This window comes from Lissotriton helveticus, chromosome 9 (genome assembly GCF_964261635.1).
Source record: "Lissotriton helveticus chromosome 9, aLisHel1.1, whole genome shotgun sequence".
NCBI lineage: Eukaryota > Metazoa > Chordata > Amphibia > Caudata > Salamandridae > Lissotriton > Lissotriton helveticus.
Window position 1 is genome coordinate 337,831,828 of NC_136070.1, and position 26,563 is coordinate 337,858,390.

The window sequence follows — 26,563 nt, forward strand, 5'->3', positions numbered from 1 at the left end:
TGCAGGTACTGTGAGAAAAACTAACAGACACGAGACTCCGGTTTGCAACATGCTGTGACTGAGGGTCCGACCACTTAATGACATCGCTGAGAAACGAGGCTGAGTACTCCGGACTGCGTGAGCTTCTGAAAAACATGAAGGTGCAGAGAGTCATTGAACGGTACATCAGTTGTGTCCGTGTACAAATGAGGAGTTGTTGGGGCCATAAAAAACTGGAAACGAGGGGCGAGATGGGGTAGGGAGGGCAGGGCAACCACGAAAAGCATTGACAGATTAAGTTGCGGCTTACCCGTTCCAATGCTCTGAAGACATAAAGGAACATTGTTAAACAACACACGCAAATACAAAAATATCACTCACTCCTTGGCCTGACCCCAAAATTATCACCCGCTTTTCTACAACGAAGGTCGCGTGTGGGATACCGAGCGCTGAACGTACTACCCTGGTGACTTCCTGACCGTGGTGCTGGAGTAAGGACAGCCCTCAGACTCCTGGGAAGTTTGCTTTGGGATGGGGAGGGAGGAGCGGGTGAAACAAAGATGGTGTCGGCCTGTCCAGATGGGCCGTCCGAAAAGTGGACAAGGTGGTAACCCAAAAGCCCACTTTCCAATCACGCGCCATCGTTTAACATAAACGATGACACGAGCCAATGGAAAAGAGGGGCGGGGCTCCAAGTACACTTCTAAAATCGTATCGATTACAAAAGGCCCTCACATGGCGAGAGTAGCGCATGGCGAGACCTAAAAAGGAAAGAATGAAGGAAAGAAGAAAAAGAATGAAAGACAGAGGTGCAAATGAAAGGATGAAGCAACAAGAAAAGGAAGAAGAAAGGATAGTTACAAAGATTGAGCACTGTAGTCGGCTTATATTCATGTGATCTGCTGGTATGGTGTGAAAAAGCAGCAGTGAGATAAGCATAGGCCACAGGAATTTACAATAGCATTGGTAGGAGACAGGAAGTGATCAATTTGGAATGTGCCTTTTGCTCTGGTAGAAAGTGTTATGCTATCACACCAGGCTTTAAAAGCAAATGCAACACTAAAGAAATAAAAAAGTAAAAAGAAAAAACATTTTCACTGAAGGGAACTACCTTGTGTGCGGTTGTATTCCTTGTGAAAGGGTTAAATGCAATCACTCAAAGTGAAGTTAGCCAGTGGCTGAAGTAGGCTGTCCCACTGGTCTGTGCTTTATGCTGTAGTTGGCAGAAGCAAATTTTGACTGACAAAAGAACAGACTGATGGATGAAGAGAAGTGGATGGAAGTCCCTTTATGTAAGTATATTATACATGCGCTGTACTGAAAGCTATTGTTTTGAATCTGCCAGTTAGTGGCACACTTCTGCCGCGGCGTTTTGCCGATTGATGCGAAGGGAGGATCAAAGGCTCTGACTCGTTTCCGGGACTCCTCCCGCTCGGTCAGCACTCTAGGCTCCAACAGCGCCTATTTAGGGGCGAGCTGGAGCGCCCGCGCAGCGGATGCGCTGTACTGAAAGCTATTGTTTTGAATCTGCAGGTTAGTTGCACACCTCCTGCTTTTAGCAGCTCCTTCTTAACCTTTTCTCTGTTTTAAATTGTACCGTACTGTGTTATTTTATCAAATCTACTTACTTGCGACTTTGCACATTTATCCTGAACACTACTGCCTTTTTGCACATTTCTTCGGTCCTCCCTGGTCCACCGCAGCGTTTTGCCAATTGATGGGAAGGGAGGTCCAAAGCCTCTGAATAGTTTCCGGGACTACTCCTGCTCGGTCAGCGCTCTAGGCTACAGCAGGGCCTATTTAGGGGCAAGTTGGAGCACGCAGCGGGCGCACCGCCGGTGCCCGAAGGCGTGCCTAAGGCAAGCCCGTCTGCGCCCGTACTGGGCCCAGGGCCAGGACCCCTGGCTTAAAACATTCTCAGAATATTAGAATACACTACTCCGGGGAGATCCTTCTTTCACTGGGTCTGCCAAGAGACAAACACTGCCGCCAATTCACCTGTGATGAGCTACTCTTAACAGACAACCCACATTGCTTAGAATATTCATAATGAGGACAGGGTGGAATTAAAATCTGTTAAAAGTCCAATCAAGGTTAACAAAACTAAAACACAACTAATTTTAGCCTTGATCAATGCCAGGTCCTTGATCAAGCATAAATACGAGATCTCGGACTTCATTTTAGACAACAAATTGCATGTCTTATTTGTTACGGAAACTTGGGGTGAGGAAACATCCGACTCTGGTTTTAATATTGCAGTACCATATGGATATAAAGTTACTTGGCACGATATATCCATAAAAAAAGGCGGTGGATTTGCAATTATTTATAAAAATGAACTTGTAGCACACTGCTCAATATGCCCTTCCCCAGATTGCGAGGCACTATACTTCAACATTAATGTCTCTGATCAAGATGCCTTCAAAGGATTGCTAATATATCGCCCACCTGGCTCAGAAGTTAATTTTTTAACTAACCTATCATTTTTACTAGCGCCGGGTATTCCATCCAGCTGCTTTACTATGCTAGGTGATTTGAATTTTCACTTGGACATATTAGCTGACAAAGATACTCAGGAACTTTTAGACATCACTTCAGATGTAGGTCTCCAACAGCTAGTTGAAGGAGCGACACATCAAGCTGGTCACACCTTGGACGGTGTGTTCACAAATAATCCAGCCTTATCCATCACTTCTATCCTCCCCCTTACATGGACCGATCACTATGTTGTTATATTTCATTGGGCCTTGCCTGGTTCTATATTTACCAACACAGCTAGCAATAAATCTGCCAGGAGAGCCTGAAACAAGATCGACCCAGGGGCTTCAGAAACCCAGTTAATCCACAGTATTCCTGTCCCTGAGTTGGAAGCAGATGAATCAGCAAGAGGTTATACATCTTGGCTAGATCTTAACTTTACTAAAGTAGCCCCTATGACCGAGGTTAATAGAAATAGAAAAAATTCTTCGGCCCTATGGTTCACTGAAGCCCTAAGACTAGACCAACAAGCCTGCAGGAGACAAGAAAGATCATGGCGGAAAAAATATGATGCAGCTGAAAAAGAACAATATAAGCTTATGCTAGCTATCTACAAGACAAAAATTATTACAGAGAAGAGTTATTTTTACACGCAGAAAATAGAAATGGCGGGCAACTCCAGTAAGGAACTTTTTCCAGTCATATCCAATTTGACTACCACTAAAAAGGAAAAAAGGATAGCAATGAGAACTGTACTCAAGATTTTTGCAATTTATTGGCCCAGACGTGTAAAACAAAGGTAGATCAGATCTTTGACCAATTTGCTGGACATATCTCTCAAAATTCTGACCTAGATCAGGGAGTTAAAGCCATAACACCATTAATACATTTTGCTGCTACTTCCCCAGAGCAGGTTACCCACCCTTCTCCTAAAAACTAAGTCGGGTTCTCCGGATGACCTTTGCCCTCCGAGATTATTGCATACCATTAGTCCCATCATTAGTCCTCGGTTATCTGGCATTCTTAACCAAATGCTTTTACAAGGTACCTTCCCTACATTGTGGAAACAGGCTTGTATATTGCCATTATTAAAAAACAAAAAAACATCTTGATGTAATGTATCCAGCCAACTATAGGCCAATTGCGACACTACCGCAGCCTGCTAAAATAATTGAGAACATTCTTAATACGGAACATACATTCTGAATAATGATGTTCTAGACCATAGCCAGTTTGGAGTCTGTACCTGCCAATGTACTGAAACAGCCTTCATTAGGACCACGGAGAAGATTTGTGCCGCACTTGATGACTGGAGATCAGCAGCCCTGATCCTCCTTGACTTGTCCGCGGCATTTGATACTGTGGACCACAACTTATTGACAGAACGGCTGAAATCTATTGGCCTTAGAGGGAAGGCATTGTCGATTTTAACATCCATTTTCGTAGATAGGTCTCAGATAGTGCAACTAGGCGATTTTAAATCCACACCTTTTATGCTACCGTGTGGGGTGCCACAGGGCTCCTCTTTGAGCCCTACACTTTTTAATATACAAGTGTCTGAACTAGCACCCCTGATCAGAAGTTTTAATTTGATTCCGACCTCGTACGCAGATGATACTCAATTGGTTATTTCAACCATTAATAAGGAGGTCGATCATGCTAACAATCTGCACAAATGCATGATCTCCTTGAGTTCTTGGATTAAGCTCAATTCGAGTAAAACCGAGGTGGTGCTTTTTGGTAAACTGCCCCCCTCTGGTCACCAGTTTGGTGGCCAAGCTTCTTGCCCCCCCCCACCCCCCCCTCTCACGCTGGCACTGAAAGCTAAACATTTGGGGGTCATAATTGATGAGAAGCTGAACTTTAAATCTTAAGTCTCTAAGGTGGTGTCTTCTGCATTTCTCACTACAGAACAGTGCGTAAAATTCTTCCATATGTTCCGGAAAGCGCTAGAAAAACGGTTCTAACCTCCCTTGTTTTGTCCAACCTAGACTACTTTAATGCCTTATATAATCATCTACTGTCTAGTCAACTTAGAAGATTGCAGTCAGCACAGAATGCTGCTGCTAGAGTGGTAATAAATGTCCCCAAATACCAGTCCATTAGGGCCGTAATACAAAAGCTGCACTGGCTGCCAGTAGCTTATAGTGTGAAATTTAAGGCCCTGTGTTTAGCACATTAGGCTTTACACAGAGTTGGGCCATGTTTTCTTTGGCATATCTTTAACTGGCATTCCCCCTCTAGACAACTGTGTTCGGCTACTGCCTTTTTGATGCCTACCTACAGAATCAGGACAACAAGCTGGGGGTGCAGGAGTTTCAGTCATAGCACCATTAGGCTCTGGATCTCTCTCCCGCTTACTCTTAGGAAGATACCGTCTCTGATAGAGTTCAGGAAAAACCCTTAAACCATGGCTATTCAAAAACTAAGCTCTCTGTGCAGTATGCGGTCCATAAGCGCCTAGACCCCTAAGGGTAGCAGCGTGCTATAGAAATTGTGATAAGAATTAACATTAGCTTTAGTAGAATCAAAAGGTCTTGGCTAAAGCCAGAACTAAAAAGAGGCTGAACACTATATATTTAGCGACCACATTTCAATCGGAATTAGTCCTCTGCTTCACTAGCAGCAACATGTTTGATAGATTGAGTTTAAAGTTACTATAGCTGTTAGAGACATCTAGCCGCAGATTATTTACCTTTGAATTCCCTAGGCGTCAGACTGGATCCTGAAGATTTTTATTTGAACAATTCTCCTGCGCGCAGGTAGGTGGCATCTGTCAGCTACGTGTGATGTCGCCAGCGTTGTCTGTGCCGTTGTGACGTCTGCGTCACCTCTATAGACACCACCTTGGCACGCTGTCATCAGTTCTTTTCTTTCCACGCCAGCCAGCACAGATCTGCGAAGAGAGCTACTCTCTGTCACTTTTTGACAGCTTTTTTTTCGTCATTTTGTTGACACCTTTTTTGGTGTGTAGGTTTTTCCTCATGTCCAAGAAGAATTCTGGTTTCAAGCCGTGCGACGCCTGTCACAGCGCCACGTCATGATGGACGCACACTGGGTTTGTCTCTGGTGCCTGGAGTGCAACCACAACTCAAAGTCTTGCTCTGACTGCCAGGCCATGGCTCTAAAAGCTTTTGAGGGCAAGTTACTTAAAGCTGCTTGTGGCCTGGCACTTCCTGGTTGTTCTTCCTGGAGGTTCTCGTTCACGGTCCTGGTCAAAAGGAAGGTCCAGGTACTGCTCTGGGAGTCCCAAGTTGTCTTCCTCCCACTCAAAGTGGTCGAGTCGGTCAGGTAAGAAGCACAAGAAACATAAGAAGTGGAAGCATGCTTTGCCTTCTCCCCGTGCAGTGGCAGTCACGACTGACGAGTCTCGGCTCTCTAGGCCTCATTCCTCGAAACCTGCACCTCGGTCAGCTCCACGCCTTTCCGGGAGCCGGAGCGATCTACGCCGGCTCAAGGATTTTTATGTTGCCATGTCCCCATATTTGGATGGCCCCGAAGGCTCTGAGTGGGCTCCAGCCCTTGCACAAATGACCCCCCCCCATGGATCCAGCGACCTTCCTCTGCGCTTGTCCAGACACCAAGACTCCCAATGCTACAGGCTCCAGCCCATTCTTATCCCTGATGAGCTGGATCAGAACCCCTAGGTGTTAAGTCATTTCCTGAGCCGTATTCTGAAGGGCTAGAAATGGAGGAAGATTGGGAGGGGTCGCTGGACCCTTTACAAGACGAGCCTCATCAAGAAATTGACTGGTATTAGGAATTTGGTGAGGCTAGTGGACTGGATACCTCTCCAGATTCTGGACTGCTTTCTCCCATTACCGTGGCTATGGAGGAGGGAGCATCACATGCTATGGTGGTGCGAATTGCAGCTGATGTCCTGGGCCTTCAGCTCTCTTCCGTGGATTACAAGATGAATATCTTGACAGAGGTCCTGCAGCCTGGTCTCTCCGCCTCGGAACCACTGCTGCCCTTCAATGAGGCCTTAACTGATGTTCTACTAGGAACCTGGTCCAAGCCCAGCACAGGGGCTTCTGTGAATAGTACAATTGCCTGCTGCAATCGCCCTGCGCTGGGTGACCCAGAATTCCTCACCAACCACCGTATCCCTGAGAGCTTAGTGGTCCAAGCCTTTACCTCCTAAGGCATGTTCCCATCCGCACCCCCCGATACGGAATCCAAACAGCAGGATAATTGGGGTAAGAAAATGCTTTCTTCCATCCAGACTTGCACTGTGGTCTTTTAACATCACATGCTTATTGTGCCGTTATTCCCATACTTTGTGAGAAATGGTTGTGCAAGTGCTGCCTCAAGTCCTGGAGGAGGCCCGGGCCATCCTCTCCCATGTAGTATCAGACGTGAGAGATGCTGCAGAGTTCGCCATTTGTTGTGCTCTAGACACGACCGACTCACTGGGCAGAGCAATTTTTTCGACAGTGGCTGTTCAGCACCATGTCTGGTTTAGGACTTCTGGCTTTTCAGGGGATGCCAGGCCTCTCTCATGGACATGTTCTTTGATGGCATCTGTCTCTTGTGAGACAAGGCAGGCATGGTCCTGGAGTTCTTTAAGGACTCGCGGACTACGGCCAAGTCCTTGGACCTCTAAGTGGCCACACGTCCCCCTTATGCCTGTGCCCCTTTCGTGGCTACAGAAGGGGCTTTCAGCCAGGCCAGCCATAACTTATCCACAAGAACGCACAAGTTCAACAACCTCTGTGCAGCCGCATGCGTGGTTCGTTCCAACCCCGTGAGTTTGGCTGCCAGAGGTTGGCCACCCCCGCCGCCCCGCAAGCTCCCTCCCCTCCCCTGTCCCTGCAGCCTCAGCCTCAGCCTCCAAACCTTCCTAGTCCAGCTATTCAAGATCATGGGCGGCCAGTTGGTGATAGGATCAGCCATCACCTCCACCACTTTTAAAACATCACTTTGGGCAGGTGGGTCCTCCAGCTAGTCTGAAGGGGATGCTCCCTTCCCTTCAAGACTACCCCTCCCTCCATGCTTCCAAATTACGACCGGCTGACAGAGGAGCACCTGCCTTTGTTTCAGGAGGGAGTCATGACTCTATTGGCCAAGGGAGCCATAGGGAGATTTCCGGCGCCAGAAGTTGGCTGTGATCGTTATTCCCACTAATTTGTGGTCCAGAAAAAGGAAAAGAGTCTGCGCCTATCCTAGATCTGCGAGCCCTCACGTACTTCCTTAAAAAGGAAAAGTTCAAAATGCTCACTCTAGCTCAGGTCTCGTCTGCCCTGGACCCAGGATACTGGATGGTAGTGTTGGAATTGCAGGCTGCCTATTTTCACATTCCCGTCCTGCCTGCTAATTGTTACTACCTGCGGTTTACAGATTTCGATGATCTGCTAGTGATACATGCTAGATGGCTTATGCGAGTTCTGCAGTGCGACTTGAAGTTCCACTGGGTGCAGCATTAGGAGAATCTCTCAGACATGGTCCAGATCTTGGAGAGAACTGTACAGGACGTGCAGTGGTGGCTAAAACACCATGATTGGGTCAGAGGCAGACCCCTCACCCTTTTCCTACCAGACCAGACAGTAGTGACAGATGTGTCACTCCTAAGTTGGGGGTGGCCATCTGGGAGAGGTGAAGATCAGAGGACTCTGTTCTCCGGCGGAATTCAGAATCCAGACTCCACACCATCGTGCTAGAGCTCCGAGCAATTTGCTTGGCATTGAAAGCCTTTCTTCCTTCAATCAAGAGAATGCTGATTAAAGTGTTCACAGACAACACCACTGCCATGTGGTACTGCAACAAACAGGGCAGGGTGGTGTTGTGGACCCTTTGTCATGAGTTCCTGCATCTGTGGACGTGACTGGAACAGCAGTGCATATCCCTGGTGGTTCAACACCTGGCAGGTTCTCTGAACACTAGGACGGATAAACTCATCAATTGATGCCTAGCGCATCGCAAATGGCATCTCCATCCAAAGGTGGCACAAGATATCTTTCAACAGTGGGGAGAACCTTGGTTAGATCTGTTAGCCTCCACCAAGAACGTACGATGTCAGCAGTTTTGCATGCTGAAGTTTCCAAGGCAGCTCTTACTCGGAGGCGGTTTTCATCTGAAGTGGAGCTCAGGCCTTCTATTAGCTTTACGCCAATATCACTTCTCCCCAGAGTGCTCAGGAAGGTCAGGAGCAACCGGGCCCAAGTCATTCTTGTGGCTCCATATTGGCCATGGAGAGTCTGGTATCCTGAGCTTCTCCAACTGAGCATCGATCCTCCAATCAGGATGCCCAATTGGAAGGATCTTCTGTCACAGCAGCAGGGGAGGTTCCTCCACCCGAAGCTGTTAACTCTACGCCTTCTTGCCTGGAGATTGAGCTGCGGCAGTTGATAGCATTTGACCTTCTTCCCGAAGTCTGTAATGTTATTTTGGCAGCCAGGTGTCCCTCTATAATGACCGTGTACGCCTGCTGGTGGAACAGATTTGTAAAGTATTGTACAGAAAGGTCTATTTATACTCTTTCTGCTTCCCTTTGTCAGGTTTTGATTTTTTATTTGACCCTTACCCAGCAGGGCTTTGCACTGGGCACTCTCAAAGGGCACTTTTCAGCCCTGTCTGTCTTTCTGAGGCTGCCTGACCAACCCTCATTATTTAGATCTCCCATTGTAAATAGATTCCTTAAATGACTTGTACATATGTTCCCACCTTCCTCTTTCAATATGCCTCAGTGGTACCTTAATTTGGTTCTCGCCTTTCTAATGTGTGCTTCATTTGAACCTCTGCACAACTGCCCCCTCTAGCTGCTTACTATCGAAACCGCTTTTTTAGTGTCAATCACCAGGAGGGTGAGTGAATTGCAGGCTCTGTCATCCAAGCCTCCTTTCCTGACCATCATCCCCGATAAGTTGGTACTGCGCACTAGTACCTCTTTCTTACCGAAAGTGGTAACACCATTCCATGTGGGGCAGTCTTTCACCTTGTCCACTTTCTCCGCTCCTCCGCACGCCTCTAAAGAAGAGGAGCGACTCCACTGTCTGGGCCCAAAAAGAGCGTTTTTGTTATACCTTCACAGCATTGTAAAGCGTTCCGGGTGGATGACCAACTCTTCGTGAGGTACGTTGAACAAAGAAAACTTGTGTGGTGCAGTGGACTATCTTGAGATGGGTCATCCTCTGCATCAAAATTTGCTACGCTCTGACCAAAAAGCAGGCTCCTGAAGGCTTATGGTGTCACTCCACCAGATCTAAGGCTGCTACCCTGGCATGATAACGTAGAGTTCCAGTCCTTGATATTTGTCAGGCAGCAACATAGGCATCCCTGCACACGTTTACCAAGCACTACTGCCTGGAAAGTCAAGACCTCAGGGATGGCCTTTTGGCCGCTCTGTCCTGCAGGACTTCCTGGTCTAAATGTGTCCACAGTCCCTCTGCCGGGGATGGTAATGCTTGGGTATACATTCAAAGGTAAGGAATCTGCGGCTAGATGTCTCTATCAGATGGACAAATTGCTCACCTTCGGTAACGCCTTATCTGATAGAGACATCCTCCTTGCACTGCGAACAGGTTTTTAGGGTCGAGGCGGATTCCTCTCAGGACCCTAGTAGTTAAGAAACACACTAACTTCAGGTCCCTTCATAGCTCCATTTATATAAGAGCTCCCTCATGACCTCTCTATTTTATCACAGGATATCAATTCGGACATGGGAAACATCAAAATACCAAAGACATTTTTTACTTTCTCAGTTTCTTTTTTATTATATTACTTTTTTTCCTCATAAATACTTTTTTCATATTATTATTTCCCATATAAACATTTTTCAAAATAGTACAAAAAATATTTTTCACCAGAGATCTATGATATACAAAATATCATCCACAATACAATTCAATCAAACCTGGGTAGAAAACCAACACAACCAAACCACTCACTCATACCTCATGCACATTCAAATCACAAAACAATCTATCTGAACAAGTTTTAACACGTTTTGTTATTTTTCATCTTATGCCCAATACAGGGTTACTACATTTAGTAGGAGTTCACAAAAAGACTTGATCAACGCGTTTCGGTGGCATACAGCAAACTTCGGAGCCACCTTCCTCAGGACCGATCAGATATATTGCAACATGTTCTCTAAACCCAGGAGACAGTGTTATCTAATTGTTGACGAAGAATCTACTGCATCAAAAGTCTAGGAAGACATTTCAAATCTATACTCTTTTGTCCAAACGAGCCTATTTCTGATATTTTTCTTTAGTAGGGAAAGTCAGGCGTTATGACTCTGAGACAGCGCTCCAGATAAAAGCTTATTTTTACGGGGGAACCTACTTCCCAAGAACAATCCATTTAGGTCCTGCCAATGATGGACACGGCTTGCTACCAGATTTCATTAAGATGCAAAAAAGACCTGGTGAAAAATATTTTTTGTACTATTTTGAAAAATGTTTATATGGAAAATAATAATATGGAAAAAGTATTTATGAGGAAAAAAAGTAATATAATAAAAAAGAAACTGAGAAAGTAAAAAATGTCTTTGGTATTTTGATGTCGCCCATGTCGGAATTGATATCCTGTGATAAAATAGAGAGGCCATGAGGGAGCTCTTATATAAATGTTGTCTGTTTTTTTTCCCCTCTTCTCCCTGAGCTAAAAGTATTTCTGTTAGAGGGGGTCCCTTAAATACCAATACCATTCATGGCTCCATGCTTCTGGTGTGGAAAGTCTAGAAAAGTAACTGAATTCAGCGTGCCCAGGTGGTGCCTATACAGGTAACACGGACGTCACAACGGCGCAGACGTTGCCGATGATGTCACGCAGAGTCGGCCAACGTCACCTACTGGCGTGCAGGTCTATTGCTCGAAGAAAAATCTTTGGATCCAGTCTGACGCCTAGGGAATTCAACAGTAAGAAATCATTGGCTAGATCATGTCTCTATCAGATAAAGCGTTACCAAAGGTAAGTAACTTGTACACCACATACTGCCAATCTACCTGCCTCTTGGTACACTTTCGGGTCCTATTGGTGGAAGGGCATTCTCCTTTTGTAACTTAGGCTGGAATGTTTTCTCTTTTACCTGTGGAGTTGGAATTGATTGGCTTACAATATTTCCGATTTGATGTAGTTTTAAATGTTTCATTTTGTTTGTATGGCAAGTATCCTTGCTCTTAGTACCTGTGTTTTGGAAAGCGAGCATGAGGCCATTAGGCTAGGTAGATTTGACATGTACGTAAAATGGAAGTTACTTCATACATTCGATATACTTTTATTCTATTGTGTATAAAATAGGGCAAATGAAGTTATTCTGTAAATCAAGTTATGCTGAATACCTCTGATCTCTGTTGCAAGTCAGTTTCATTTGGATGTAAAAAACCCTCTATGCACTGAGGCAAAGTCTCTTGTGTAAAGAACCTCAATTTCTCAAGTCAAAGAAATGTCATTGTTTAGAAAGTCTTCTATCTCCTGATAGAATCAAAGTAGAATTGGGATAGGTGGGTGGGTCTTAGGAAATGGCCAAGTAGCTGAACCTGAATAGCACCTACTGTGTGCGATACAGCTCTCAGAAAGGCAGTAGACGATATGGGATGATTTCATCCTGCTACGTTATGACCAGAGTTTTTATTGCTGAGCAGATGTCCTCAGCAGCGCTGTTTTACAGTCATTAGTAACATAGACTTGCAAATTGGAAGCTGGAAAAAGATGGTGGAAATTGACCTACGCAGTCTGATGAGACTTGAGATAAGCAGTGTATCACTTGTTGAAGTCTTTCATTTAAAATATTACTTACGGTATTTGATGATAAGCTGATGTACGTAAAATAGACGGCTGAACATAAACTGGAGACTAAATGGAGTCCCAACGATGCTGTGCATACCCATTCATGAGCGCAAAACTCACTTGAAGTGAATGTATTGCTCCTTGTTACTGGGAGGCTGTTCCAAGACAGAGTTCTACTGTTAGGCTATGGCCTGTGTTATGTCAAGTTTGAGACTGTGTTTGAGGAGGTCAGGTAGGTACTGTGTACATTCATGTGTGGCACTCACAGGCTATTTAATTAAATTCAAATTTTGATTGAGAGCTTATGAATAGTCTTTATCTATATCAGTTGACCAGAAGTCAAATTACTCACTGTTTTTCCAGTGTTACAAGAAAAGACATTTCCGATATCAATGGTAGCACAAACACATTGTTCTGGAAATAGATCCGGATATTATCCGCATATCTGCAATTTGGTACAATGGCTGCATATCTGGACATGCTCTTCTGGTGAATGCTACAAACTGACACCTTCAAAAGTTCTTAATGAAGAAAGTCTGAAGGGTATCTGTGAAAGGGTATACATTGAAGTATAAAACATCTGTCCATGATTGCCACACTGTCTATTGTTTGGCCTAGTCTAGCTACGCTGTGCTCTGCTGACTTCAACACCTGCTGCAGGGATCTCATGATCGCCTGTTCGGCACAAAACCCACTAAGTCTTGTCTGTGGATTGGACATTATGATCTACGTATTTCCTGCTCTCTCTCCCCTACTTCATCTGGCAGTGTCACGCACCTTGCATAGCAACACCCAGTGTTGATTGACAGTGTTGTGTGTAGCGTTTTCTGAGTGAGGAGGAAAGCAAAGGTGAGGAGTAACTACAACAAAAATACGAATAATAGCAGTACAAATGATCACCCACTCCCTAGAAAGCATAACATAATCACAACAAATGTGAATTAAATCAACTAGACAATCCTTACATAATTGATATGTTTACATATATTAATATGCTGTATAGCATGTGATTTTGCAAACACAACAAGATGATGGCCAGAGTGGTAAAACTTTTCAACCACTCACCCCCAGTTAAGGGATCAGAGTTTAATCCATCATTCTTTTGCTCACAATGCCACCCCAGTTTGGACCCAGCCATATGGAAATCAGTCTTGACCCTGCTCCCGGTGTGAATAGTACAGCCCGAACTTCCAGGCCAGGCCCTCCCTGGACCAGAAACAAGCATCCTGGGACCAGTTTCGGGGTGTCACCCCTCATCAGCCAGGCTAGATTGAATCCATTGATTTTAATTGATATTGAGCTGCTTCTGTTAAACTTGCATACCGTGGAGGTAGCATATCTTTTCCTGTTTGTCCATCCATAACTGCTTGCTAGATTTCCGTAGTTTTATGCTACATTTCTGCTTTGTAATGGGCCATCAGTACACTTTGTATGGCCATGATGCCTCGTGGGTGAGGATGAATAAACAAAAATACCTTTTGTTAATTTATAAATTATTGTCTTTCTTAGACTATTAAGTTAAAAGTGTTGTGTCTGCATTTATCTAAAATGATTTGTGTCTTTTCAGGTTTTGTTTGATGAACTTGGCTCTTCCTTAATCAAAATATCGTCTCCCCAGTTGAAGTTCCAGCTGGTCAAGTCGTTTTTGCAGTTCATGGGCGTTCCGTGTGGCTCTCGGCTTCCTTGCTCACTCCTCTACCTCGCCATGGATGAGTCCTCCATCTTCGATTGCAGACAACCAAACGAATTGCCATTAACAACTTTAGACTTGCCCTTTTTTGGAGTTAACAGTATAGGGCACATGGACTCATTCTCCAGTAAAAAACACCATCCAGGTCACTGTAAGGAGGGCGAGGAGTTCATTGTTAATGTTTTCCAGCCCATACTGTCTTTCTTTTCGGGCGATGAGAGGTCTTGTCTCTCTCTCTTCTGGCTACGGTACGAAATATCTAAGGTACATTTGAGTTTTGTGTTGCTTTTCATCTACTCTTCATTTGTATTTTTGGTCATATTTTCAGTCATTTTTCCTACATTTCCTACTGATATTGTGTTTTTTATTAATATTAGTGTGCATGAAGGTGTCTCAACTCTTAAGCAGCAATTCTTGAATTTAGTTGTTTGATTACTGCAGATTCAAGGAAGGGAAGTGAATTACATACTTCTTTTTTGTGATTCATGAGGCTGCATCACTCCCAGTGTCAGGCACCGATCAGATAGTCTGCTTATGACTTTTGCAGGAGGTGCTTTGTTATATTACTCTGAATACCGTATTTGTAATGCATCTTAGTGTTTTTTTCTTTCCACCATGCTGCTCTACAACAGGGTTAAATAAAATGTAAAAAGAAAGCGCTGACAAAGTCAAGATGTTTTGCTAAGTGAGGCGTATTGGCTTGGCCAGTGCTTGTTTTAATAGTTGACTGGATTGATGATTGTCTTTAAATGACACAGGAAGGACTGGTATTAGTTAAGGCCCCAGGAATTATGCAACTGGAGGGGACCGGGTTATGCAGCAGGGTTAACTAAATTATGCAACAAGAAAATGTGAATTATGCCGCAAACCCTGTGGCTGCAAAAAAACCATTATTGCCAGAGGCCCTGGTTATAGTTAATGGGTAGCACAACACACCCATTTTTGTGTATCGCCAGAGCCTACTACTTAGCACCATTTTCCTGTTAATATGTGTCTGATTTTAAGTTTCTCCACTTTTCGCTGTATGTTCCTTGTCAGAGTTGTCTCCTTAGTCTACGTGCACCTCACTTGTTCTGGTCACCTTCCTCATTTATTCACTTTCATCACTGCTGTACTCACTCCTGCTTCTTTGAAATGTCCTTGTTCATTCCTATGCCCTACATTTAGCCATTTGTCCTACTATTGATCTGTCATGACTACGTTTATCAGGTGGTGTTGTTGGAGTTTAATTCTGAGATAGACACATATACACCTGAGACAGGGCCACACCATTACAATTCTGTTGCCTTACTTTTCTAATATTACCGCCAATATTATATGTAGATCACCAGATTATTTTTAAAACACCAGTCTCAGGCGAGAGGTAAAGACTAAATGACCATAGAGGCTTTCACCTTACGCAGCAGATATCTTGCCTACTGGTACCGCAAATAGGAACGTCACTTTTCAGTGCCTTTTATCAAGCACCTGTTCATGAGCGCTAAACTCAGTCTGAAACTGATTTTGAGTGCCAGTGGGTGTTGTGCAAGAGATCGCTTGGATTTAGCCTTCTCCTGATGACACATTGGGGAAAAACATACAATGTTCCAGAGCAGTGTGTGTTTAGTGTGCCTTGGTAACAGTTTCCCCTTGAAACTGTAGTATAAATGTACAGTGGTACACTTTTTATAAGTGGAAAGAAGAGCTTCTAAAATGAGGACGGCTAGTGACTAGTCTGCTTATGCCAAGCGTTTATCCATTGCAGGCCGCTTACTTTCACTTTCTTTAACTATGCATTTCATATTTAAATAATATTACCAATGATCTTAAACCAAAATCCCTGTGCATCCATTTCCCTGCATAGTCATGTTATCTGAATGCCAACTGGACATATGTTTAATGTAAGTTATCATCATCTGAATGATCTGTTGAGCATGTGCAGTTCTTGCAAGGGATTCAATCCCAATTGTTTCAAACAATTCGTTATTTTTACAAACGTATCCCAAAACAACTTTACATTAGATGTTGGGAAATTGAGCAATAAGGTGTAGAGTGCCCATTGTTAGGTTTTTATCTTTAAACCTTTTGCTAAAAGCAAACTATTGAATTACACTTTACACTCCTCTCTTTATTGTTTATAATTCACCTTGTAATTGCAACCAAAATGTGATATTTTCTGTCATCACTGCAAAATTAATGGGTGTGGTTTTCTGTCCTGAATAGTTTTTAAAAGACAAAAGCAAATGAGGCAATGATGCCCATAGGCAGCAGGGAAGCCAACAACAGGAGTGTGCCATCATGCCTTGTATTGGCAGTTTGTTGTCTTTGCTACATCCACTAGGCAGTCTTTGTATGCATACTCCTGAGTTACTGGAGTGGTTGAATAACAATAATGTTGTCTACCTATCAAACAGGCTTTAAAGAAGACCACTCCACCTTGCATGATGCAATGGTGTTAGCCCTAATAACAAGTCAAGTTCTTGTTCATGGGGCAGGTTTTTACAGTGTCTTCATAGACCTTGCTAAGCTATTTAACCCAAAATATGGTAAAAGTTACTCCATATCAGTGCACCAAGCAATTTAGTACAACTATAAGCTAAATTGCGTGATCACACCTGGGCAGTCATCAAACTGTTAACATGCAATGCAAAGTGGGACAATATATACTGCTCTTCTAGTGTAACACAAAGCTATATCCTAGCTTTAGAAATGACGTAATCGAATATTAACTCATAAAATGTACCATGTCTGATAACGGAATGAATTCAGTCATTATTTTATGAGTATTTATTACTGCAATATTTAGTGGGATATGCTCAGAACAGTAACATAATTATTAATGCAGGAAAAATTCATGTTGGAAACTAATTACAATGGTTCCTACTATATCAACAAATACAAATTGGAAAAGTGTAGGAATACACTTATACGTGCCTAATATTGATAAGGATAGTAATTGAAGGGCACTATTTAGGCAAAAATGTCCTTTAACAACCTGGTGAACTAACTATTAAGTTTTGACCAGCAATATGGAGGAGCACTTTTGCATCAATTGGTTAGAGCCTGTGGAGCTAAGGTGACCCAGATGACACTACTTGGCTCCCAAATGGGGATTCGATATCGACAAAATGATTGAGAAGTGTGAATCTACAACATGGTGCACATTCTAGAACTTAAAGAGAAGTACTCTCATGGAGGCACTGCACTTAGAATCTATAATGACTGCAGTAGATTGTAGAGTAATTCAAACGGTTTTGTATGTACAGATCATATTTCAAAATAAAGAGACAGCAGGATTTCAAGATAAATATTTTAAATTGTGTAGTTTTAATTATGACAAAATGAGTGAAGAAACATTGATTGAATTCTTTACCATAACCAAAGGCTTTCATGTCCTGTCGAGCTCGATGTATCTCTTGTTTTCATTCTCATTTTTTTTTATAAAAGAACTCCTATAACTAATTTGTCCTGGTTGTGCTATATAAAAACTTAAATAAAATAATAACTATTGTCAGCCTCACAGAATCTCATAGCAACAATGAATGTAAATGGCTAAAAAATGGGCATCAGGCTGCTTATGGACAGGAAATTGCCACGAAAACCTACGAAATGAGAACTGCCGAGGTGAAATGTGTTGGGAAGGCAAGAGTAGGTAGGCCCTTCGATTTTAAGCCATCTTGCTTCATCTAACGACTCCCACAGGTTGAACCAAAAAGGTGTTTTCGCCCAAAAAAGACAATGTCTGCCATTCCTCATAGATATTGATTGGTTTGAAGACTAGAAAGGATGCATTGGCAATCTGCTTAACATCAAGAACCTCTATGATACCAGAAAGCATCATGCTGTCAGTGCAGTTCAGTTTTAGTTACACTTTTTTTATTTAAATTAAAACAATACTGCACAATGTATCACAGTGTGTGAAATGAGAAGAAAGAAGTGATGCAAAGAAAAGGAAAAGTTAGTGGACAGTAATGATGAGGTTGGCTGGAAAAGAACAACTTAAGAGGGAATTGGCCACAGTTGGGTGAGAGGTTTTGAGCTGAAGATGTGAAAGACACAAAGGGCTAACAGAGGCAACAAAGGGTAATCCATAATCTTTTAAGTTTCCTTCCCTCCTTTCCTTCTTTAACAATGTGACCCAGTGCCCACAATACCACATATTCGAGCAGATGCTTTGTCAGAGGAAGCTCCATTACTACCAAAAATCCTGTGGAGCTACAGATATGTTGATTCTTGATTGCTTCACCTAGGAGATTAAGGATCCGCTGGACTATATTTTTAGGGCATGCACTCCAGAATTGAACAAGATTCCTGGGAGGAGACGCACTTCTAAAAATGTGCCCTAGGCAGGAACAAATTCCAAAAATATAGGGCACACCTAGGAGAGCTATGAATCTACGTCAAGAGGACAGTGCTCAAACCGATATGGCTAAATTACATATTACAATCGAAGGCTCTCAAACAAAAAATTTACAAATTCTGGGAACCTTCATATTTGGTATTACGTGAATATTGTTATGGTCTGACTTCAAAGAGATCCCTCTAACTCCGCTTCGTATGCTATAGCCTTATGTCGAGTGAAATAGTATGAATCTATAGATATCTGGTTCATCGCATTTTGGCCATAAAAATGTGTCTAAATGCACTGGGTGATGGAGGAAGAAACGCTAAAAGAAGTAGGAATGAAAAGGAAAGAGGGTGATCCAGCGCCCCTATAGAAAATCTGTCTCACCAACGCTACCCAACTCCACAATACTCACCATTAATCATAAATCACTCATAAGGCCCATAAACCTACGAGACCAATTTTTGGACGACTGAATCATGTGACCTAATTAATAAAACCTATTCACAAACTATTTACAATTTTATATACATCTGCAGTTTATCATTTCTTACCATAGTTTTATGCATTTATCATATTAATTAAGTCACTTAGGCAAATGGATCAGCTGATGGTAACTAGACCATGAATAAACAAGACCAGCTTGTCGTTTCAAAAATCTAATTTTATTTACTTTATTATTCAAGAAAATAGCATTTTCTTAAGAATCTTAATTTTATTAGCATTAAAAGCAGCGTTTATTAAGGGGAAAACACATATTAGACGGACACTTCAAAGGCAAATCAGTTTGTATGAATTAAAGAAAATAACAGTTTCCATTTCCTAAAATCTATTTCCCTGACTAAATCTCGCTTCACCTAAAAAAGTCTTTTAAGCCTGTTATCCTTACGTGTGCCAAAAGTCCAACAGCACGACACGCCCATCAGGAATCGAAAAGCGAGAAGTACCCTCCTGACAAAGGGGCCAAGTTTTATACCTTTTCTGCCTAGCTAATCTCACTAAAAGTATATTTTTCCCTGCCATCCAGTGTCCTCATTGGCTGACTGATGTCAGCTCATATGGTGTCATCACCTTTCTCCAAGCCTAGATCGGGCTTTTCTTAGAGTCCATTGTCTCTTATTCACAAGTCACGCAGCTTCCTTAAAAATGCAACATTTTACAAATCACAGGCTGTGACTTCCTTAGCTTCTCAAACTTCGCCTCTTCCTGTCCTTGAGTCAGTCTCACCAAGAGCACGTAAAACAATTTTCATTCGAGCTTGCAAATATTTTTCAACGTGGTAAAAGTTTCCATGCAGGACTCTTGCTCTCTCTGGACAGGACTGGGCAACGCCATTTTTACTGCATTCTTTAGGCCTCACTTGAAAACTATTATTTAAACAAACACAAGACATTAATTAATTAGAGAATTGAGACCCATTCTGTTACCCACCCCCTTTTGCTAATTGTTAACCCATTAATTTATGTTACCTAGCTTAAGCACAGGCCACAGGATTCTCCACAAACTTATGCCACATAAAAGACGTAAAGACATAACATAAGCACACAAATAAGCACATGCCATTAATTTAACAGCCGCATTTAATACTGACAAAGACAATAGACAAGGTTAGTTTATTATTTTCAAAGCACTTGCTTTTGCAACAAAGAGAACATGTGTTAGTCCCTCATGTTTCTGATGTAAATGCATTTTAAAACTAGGTTGATTAATAATCCACCACAAATCAGTTAATACAGTTATTTTATTATGGAAGTTTAACTTTGCGAGTCAAAACAAAATATTATTCTGAATCTCGCTCCATCAACTCCCTCATCTGGTGATTTCAAAATCACCAAACTACACCCAAAAATGTAGCAAAAATGTTAACCCTTGAACATGTTTTGGACAATCACAGTATTAGTAATTCTAAACCCTTGAGTCAGCTGTTTGTTTGTAACTCTCATATTGTGCCCTACGAAATTCTTCCATTTCTATCTCTTTCTCCTGTTCTTTTCTGAGCTTATAGATTCTCTTCTTTTCCCTTAGATATTTCTTTCTTTTGTGTAACATACAACTAATTTTTAACAAAAGTATCACAAAGACTATAGCTAATAAAGGACACAATATTTTGCCTAAAATTGAACTACCAATCTCTTGGAACCAGTTTTTGATTGCTGCAAATCTTTTTCTCAAGCGTTCTGAAAAATCTTCATCTTCTAAAGGTACAATTTCTGAATGTAATTCTGTAATGTTCTTGATATACATCTCAATATTTTGACTCTTATCTGGGATATATGTACAGCAATGTTGGACATGTAAAATTCCACAAACTCCTCCCTCTTTTGCTAAAAGAATATCAAGGGCAAGACGGTTCTGCATAACCATCGATCTCGTGGCAATAAGTTCAGTATCGAATAATTGGAATCCACTAGCAGTATCAGTAGACAATCTGTCAACAATTGTAGACATTTTTCTGATTTTAACTGCGTTTAGGGTTATACCCACGAAAGGTATTACTGCACCAAAAATATCTCCCAAAATCTCTGAAAAACTTTCCCTTCTGAATCTAGTCAGATGATTGCTAATTTAAAATGAACCCTTTGTATTTCTATCTACATGAAAAATCTTAGGAAAAACTAATCCGATATAGCAAGTGCCATACCAGTGATCGGGGAGATTATAATTGGCCTTATTTCCACACACAAAATAAATTCCAGGAAAAATTGGATCTTTACCACCTTTAAATCCCCATCCACCCAAGATCTGATAAGTGCCTTCACATTGACTAGCACCCACAAAATAATTATCAAATAGAGTATTACGTCTTCAAATACAAAGCTTGACACTAACAGGTTTATCTATGTGAATAGCAACATTTTCAGTTCTACCATTTAGCTTTTCATCCTCAATTTGCCAAAACCTAGATTTGGTTTGTTTCAGCATCTCGTTACGCTAATAAATCGCTCTTCTCTCTTCAACTAAGTTTAAGAAAGATTTTTCTTCAGCTCTCAATTTACATGTTAAATTGTTTCTAAAAGCATACTCATAAGTAAATTCATAAGTTACAATGAAAAATTCCCTCATCTGTTTAGCATGTTTATGTTTATTCAAGCTTTTGTCAACTTTTAAGTTAGCAAAGATCTCGTCATAATTTGAGTAATAGTACTCCAAGCGACCGGTCTGATAAAATAGACTAGCTATAACACTACAAGTTATTCCATAAGTAAGGGGAAGCATATTATATGTGACCCCCTCAGAAACAGAAGCGGGTAGTTTCACACAAATGTAGCAATCTTTAACATCCATTACTTTAACATATTCAGATAAAAGTCTTGAAAAAGTATTGCTAGAAAAATCACCAACAGATCTATCTTGGTGGATCTCTGGTTTATGCTCAATAACTCTGTTAGACTTGCCTACAACATTATGATTATCTTGTTTAGCCATAGCTTTACTTGTCATGTTAGTCTTGTACTCTTCTTTGTCAATGCCAAAAGGAAAAATGACAGCTAAAATTAACCAGACCAAAACTATTAAAATCACACAAATAGAAGACATTTTGCAACATCTCCTTAAGATAGAACATCTGGAATTGTAATTGACAGAAGGCATCTTTACTCTGAAATAAGAGCCTTACAAACAAAATCAAAAATCTATTTTTTTTAAAAAGAAAACCCTACTTTCTAACAGCTTTTCTTCAACCTTGCGTCTTACATCAATGTGTTTATCCATCTAACACAATTTCTTCGACCTTGTGACACCTAACACATTTTCTTCAGCCTTATGCCAAGTACAACATTTTCAACTCTATATGGAAACAAAATCAATCATTATCACTTGTGTCATCAATATCTTCCTGACTACTGCTATTCACTTCCACCACTGGTGGGATGATAATATAAGTCCACTCAGGGGACTTGTACTTTTGGTTAGGCTTCACTATTCTCTTTGCTCTACTGCTAATCACTTCTATTTTCTTTCCTGCTTGAATTTTCTTTTCTGTATCTCCTTTTTGACTTGAGATTTCGTTAACCTGCTCCTTTGATCTGTTTATTAATTTAAACTTTAGACGTTCGTGTTCATCAGGCCAATTATCTCCTTTTCTTGATATTTTCTTCTTTGGTTCAAATTGGTTACACTCTGCTCTCCAAGCTCTTTTCCTTGAACCTTTTACTTTGGATTCATCATCACTTTCATCTGATTCAGTATCTGAGATTTCAATTCTAAATCTAGGTTTTTCTTTACTCTGCAGTTTTACTCTGTTAGGAACATCATCCTTATAGCAGGTACTCAGAATTTCGTATTCTTCTTCTTCTTCAATCACTTCCAACTTCCCAGTTTCAGAATTTTCGTTCCTGCTTTCAGAGCTTCTAGTCTGCTTTTCAATACTCTCCTGATTTTCAATCCCCACTTGATCAGACTCTTTTTCTGCTTCTTTTTCTAGAAGATCTTCATCATTTTCAGAGTCTTGAATCACAATTTCTTCAATGTCTTCATTCAACGCCTCATTCGCAATTGAATTTTCCAGATGTCGACCTTCCTGTCGATCTTCAGAATCTAGATTTCTTTCAGGTTCTTCTTCAGAATCTGAATCAGCTGTAGTACCACCTTCGTCAAGATTTTCAGGTGGAGGTACACGAATGGTGTGACTTGCATGAATCCACCTCTTCAAACCTCTACACTTTACTGCATTTGTTGTGACAAGTATCACCTGTCTTGCCTTTTGCCACCTGGGAACTAAACAGTTTCTTCTCCGGTGTACTTTTGTCCTCACCCAGTCACCTGGTTACAGATCATGAGCTTGTTCCTTTTCTCTTGTTAACACTTCAGTTCCCACCTGATGGAACACAGCAGTCACGACGTCAGAGAGGTTTTTGCAATAATCCAAAATGAAGCTATCATTAATGCTCATTATTTTGCCAACTGGTACAAAAGCTTGTCTCATGACTCTGCCCATGAGAATCTCATGAGGGCTTAAACCTGTCTTTTTATCTGGAGTACTTCTCAATGACATCAAAACAAGTGGAAGTGCGTCAGTCCACTTCATTCCTGTAGCTAGACACATTTTGGCCAATCTATTCTTGATTGTGCCATTCACTTGCTCAACAACACCTGATGCTTCTGGCCTGTAAGCACAATGGAGCTTTTGCTTTATGTTCAGTGCTTCACAAACCAATTTTAACAATCTGTTTTCAAAATGTGTTCCACGATCAGTTTCGACCGTCACTGGAAAACCGAATCTCGGTATGATTTCCCTTAAAAGCAACACATATCTCAACCTGTTATGAGGTGGCATATCAATGAAATCCATTTGCAATCTGGTAAAAGGACCACCCTCCTGTCCTATGGTTCCCATGCTCACAACTGTTTTTCTGTTTGGGTTGATCTGCTGGCAGATCAAGCATCTTTGACAAAAAGATTCTGCAATTAGTCTGAACTTTGGATTGTACCATGTCTGCCTAAACAACCTAATCATTGAGTCTCTTCCAATGTTTCCTTGACCATGATACATTCTAGCCATGTCAACAATCATGCTATCTGGCATAACTGGTCTGTCATCTTTGTAAACCCAAATTTCATCTTCCTCCCGCTGTCTGCAACCTGCTTTTAACCATTTGTCTTTTTCCTCATCATCTGCCTCATCTTGTAAATCTTTTACTCCTTGCCATGTCTCAACTACAGATGTTAGCATAAGTGAGTTCAAAACATGTTCATTGTTTATTTCCCGATTGATTGACAAATTATTTTTCGCGCAAAACTTCGCGATTTCATCAGCATAAGCATTTCCCTTTGTTATATAGTCCTCGCCTCTTTTGTGTGCTGTACATTTCACGACAGCAAATTTTTCTGGAAGCTGAATACCATCTATTAACCTCTTAATCAAATCAGCGTTTCTTATTGGAGTTCCCGCAGAAGCTAAATAACCTCTTTGAGGCCAGAGCTGGCCATAGTCATGGACTACGCCATATCCATACTGACTATCAGTCACTATGGTAACTTTTAGTTATTTTGCTCTTTCACATGCACGAATCAAAGCAATCAATTCTGCTACTTGAGCTGAACGAATTCCTTTGAGACAAGAAGCTTCAACTACATCTGCAACCGTGCAAACAGAATATGCTGCTCTCAGAACACCTTCATCTGTTCTTAAGCATGAACCATCAACAAAATAAACAAAATCAGATTCAGCTAAAGGAACATCTTTAATGTCCTGCCTAGGTTTAGTACAGTATTCTAAAACATCCAAGCATTCATGATCAATATCATTTTCATTTCTGATTTCTGTTACAGTACCATCAGGCAATAATGTGGAAGGATTTAAATTTACACATCTCGCAATCGAAACGTTATCTGATCCCAGAATAACCTTCTCATATTTGGTTAACCTGTTACTTGTCAAATGCTGTGTTTTGCTTCTGGTAAGAAGAATTTCAACTGAATGTGGTACATACACTTTTACAGGGAATCCCATTATTATTCCTTCGCTATGTTCAAGGCTTACACTTGTTGTAGCCACTGCTTTTAAGCAGCCAGGTAATGCTTTTGCAACAGGATCAAGAACTGCTGAGAAATAAGCTATTGTCTTTCTCAATTTTCCATGTCTTTGAATCAAAACTGACAATGCACAGCCTTCTCTTTCACTAAAATACAGCTCAAATTCTTTCTCGTAGTCTGGCATACCTAAAGCAGGTGCTTCACACAGACTTTCCTTCAATTGCTCAAAAGCTTCTAACTCAGTTTCTGTTAGGATAATCGGGTCTTTTATGTCTGCTTTTGTTAGTCTCTGCAGTGGTTTTGCAATTACTGAAAATCCACTAATCCATTGGCGACAATAACCAACCATTCCTAGAAACATTCTGACCTGTCTGTGTTCTTGGAGGTTGCATTCCCTGAATCATTTTAATTCTCTCAGTTGTCACTTGCCTGATTCCTTTTGCAATTCTGTGACCAAGGTATTTTACTTCTTGTTTGCAAAACTGTAATTTTGCAGGAGACACCTTATGTCCCTCATCTGCCAAATGATTTAAAAGAGTAATGGTATCTGTTACACAGTTATCTCGTGTTTTTGCAGCCACAAGGAGATCATCAATATACTGTACTAACGTTGATTTTCCAGATAAATCTAGATTCTCCAAGGATTTCTTTAGCAACTGATTAAAAATAGATGGACTTTCTGTATACCCTTGAGGGATACGACACCATGCTAGGATACGGTCCTGGATCCTAAACGCAAACATTTGCTGGCTTTCTGGATGCAATGGAACAGTAAAGAATGCATTGCAAAGATCTATAACTGTATACCATTCTGCATCATGCGGAATCTGATAAAGAATTACCGCTGGGTTTGGTACAACTGGGCAACATGGAACAACTATCTGATTAACCTTTGTCAGGTCTTGAACTATCCTGTAAGTTCCGTTTGGCTTTTTGATTCCCATAATCGGTGAATTGCATGGGCTACTCTCAATTTCTTTTAACACACCTTGTTTTATGAACTTTTCAATTACAGGTATAACACCTTCAATAGTTTCTGCTTTCCTTTTATACTGAGGAATGTTTGGAAAATCTACTCCTTGCTTTACTGTTATTTTAACTGGGTCTACATTTTTCATCAAACCCATTTCGTCTCCTGATCAATCCCAAATTTTAGCATTGACTGTCTCTCTTAATTCTTCAGGAAGATTGTTTTTATCAAATTCAGGAAATAATTTACTTTCCTCTGCTTCAACCATTAACATTGTTAGTTTGTAAAGCCCATCTTCTTCCTGAGTCTGGAGCTCAATACCATCCGGTGAGCAATATATTTTGCAATTCATCTTGCAGAGTATGTCCCTTCCTAACAGGTTTACAGGACTGCTGTTACAAACTACGAATCTATGTTTGTCTTTAAATTTGCCAATTTCAACTTTTACTGGTTCTGTTAAATCGGTTTTAATCTGTTGATTAGCTACTCCAACTACTTGGATCTTGTCCCCAGAGAGAGGTAGGATTTCTATTTCCACTGATCTAACAGTAGAACGGGTAGCACCAGTGTCCACAAGAAAAGTGATTTCTACATCATTCACCTTCCCATTTACAAATGGACCGGACTGATCTACCTCAAGAGTGGCTCCAAGCACACACTCTTCCTCCTCTCTCAGGCACCGTCATAAGTATTCATCAGAATCACTCCCTACATTTTCATTCAACAAATACTGTTGAGAAACATTTGACACATTCACTCGTGGTGATCTGTTTACCTGTTCACCTCCGCAGAATCCCGTTTCTGTATTATACCTCTGCACATTTACACAATTTGGAAGTGGCGGTTGTGGAATCTGACTCTGCTGATTCACTACCTGTCGCTGTAGCTGTTGCTGCAGATTTATCTCATTCTGCAT

The 26,563-nt window shown here is 41.4% G+C and overlaps 1 protein-coding gene across 1 annotated transcript in view; it reads left to right on the forward strand.

Moving 5' to 3' along the window:
- Nucleotides 1–26,563, forward strand: part of NRDE2 (NRDE-2, necessary for RNA interference, domain containing) — a 233,079-nt gene that overhangs the window by 181,778 nt on the left and 24,738 nt on the right. The window contains exon 10 of the mRNA XM_078660057.1: nt 13,757–14,143. Coding sequence (XP_078516183.1) covers nt 13,757–14,143 — 387 coding nt within the window. The remainder of the gene's footprint in view (nt 1–13,756; nt 14,144–26,563) is intronic.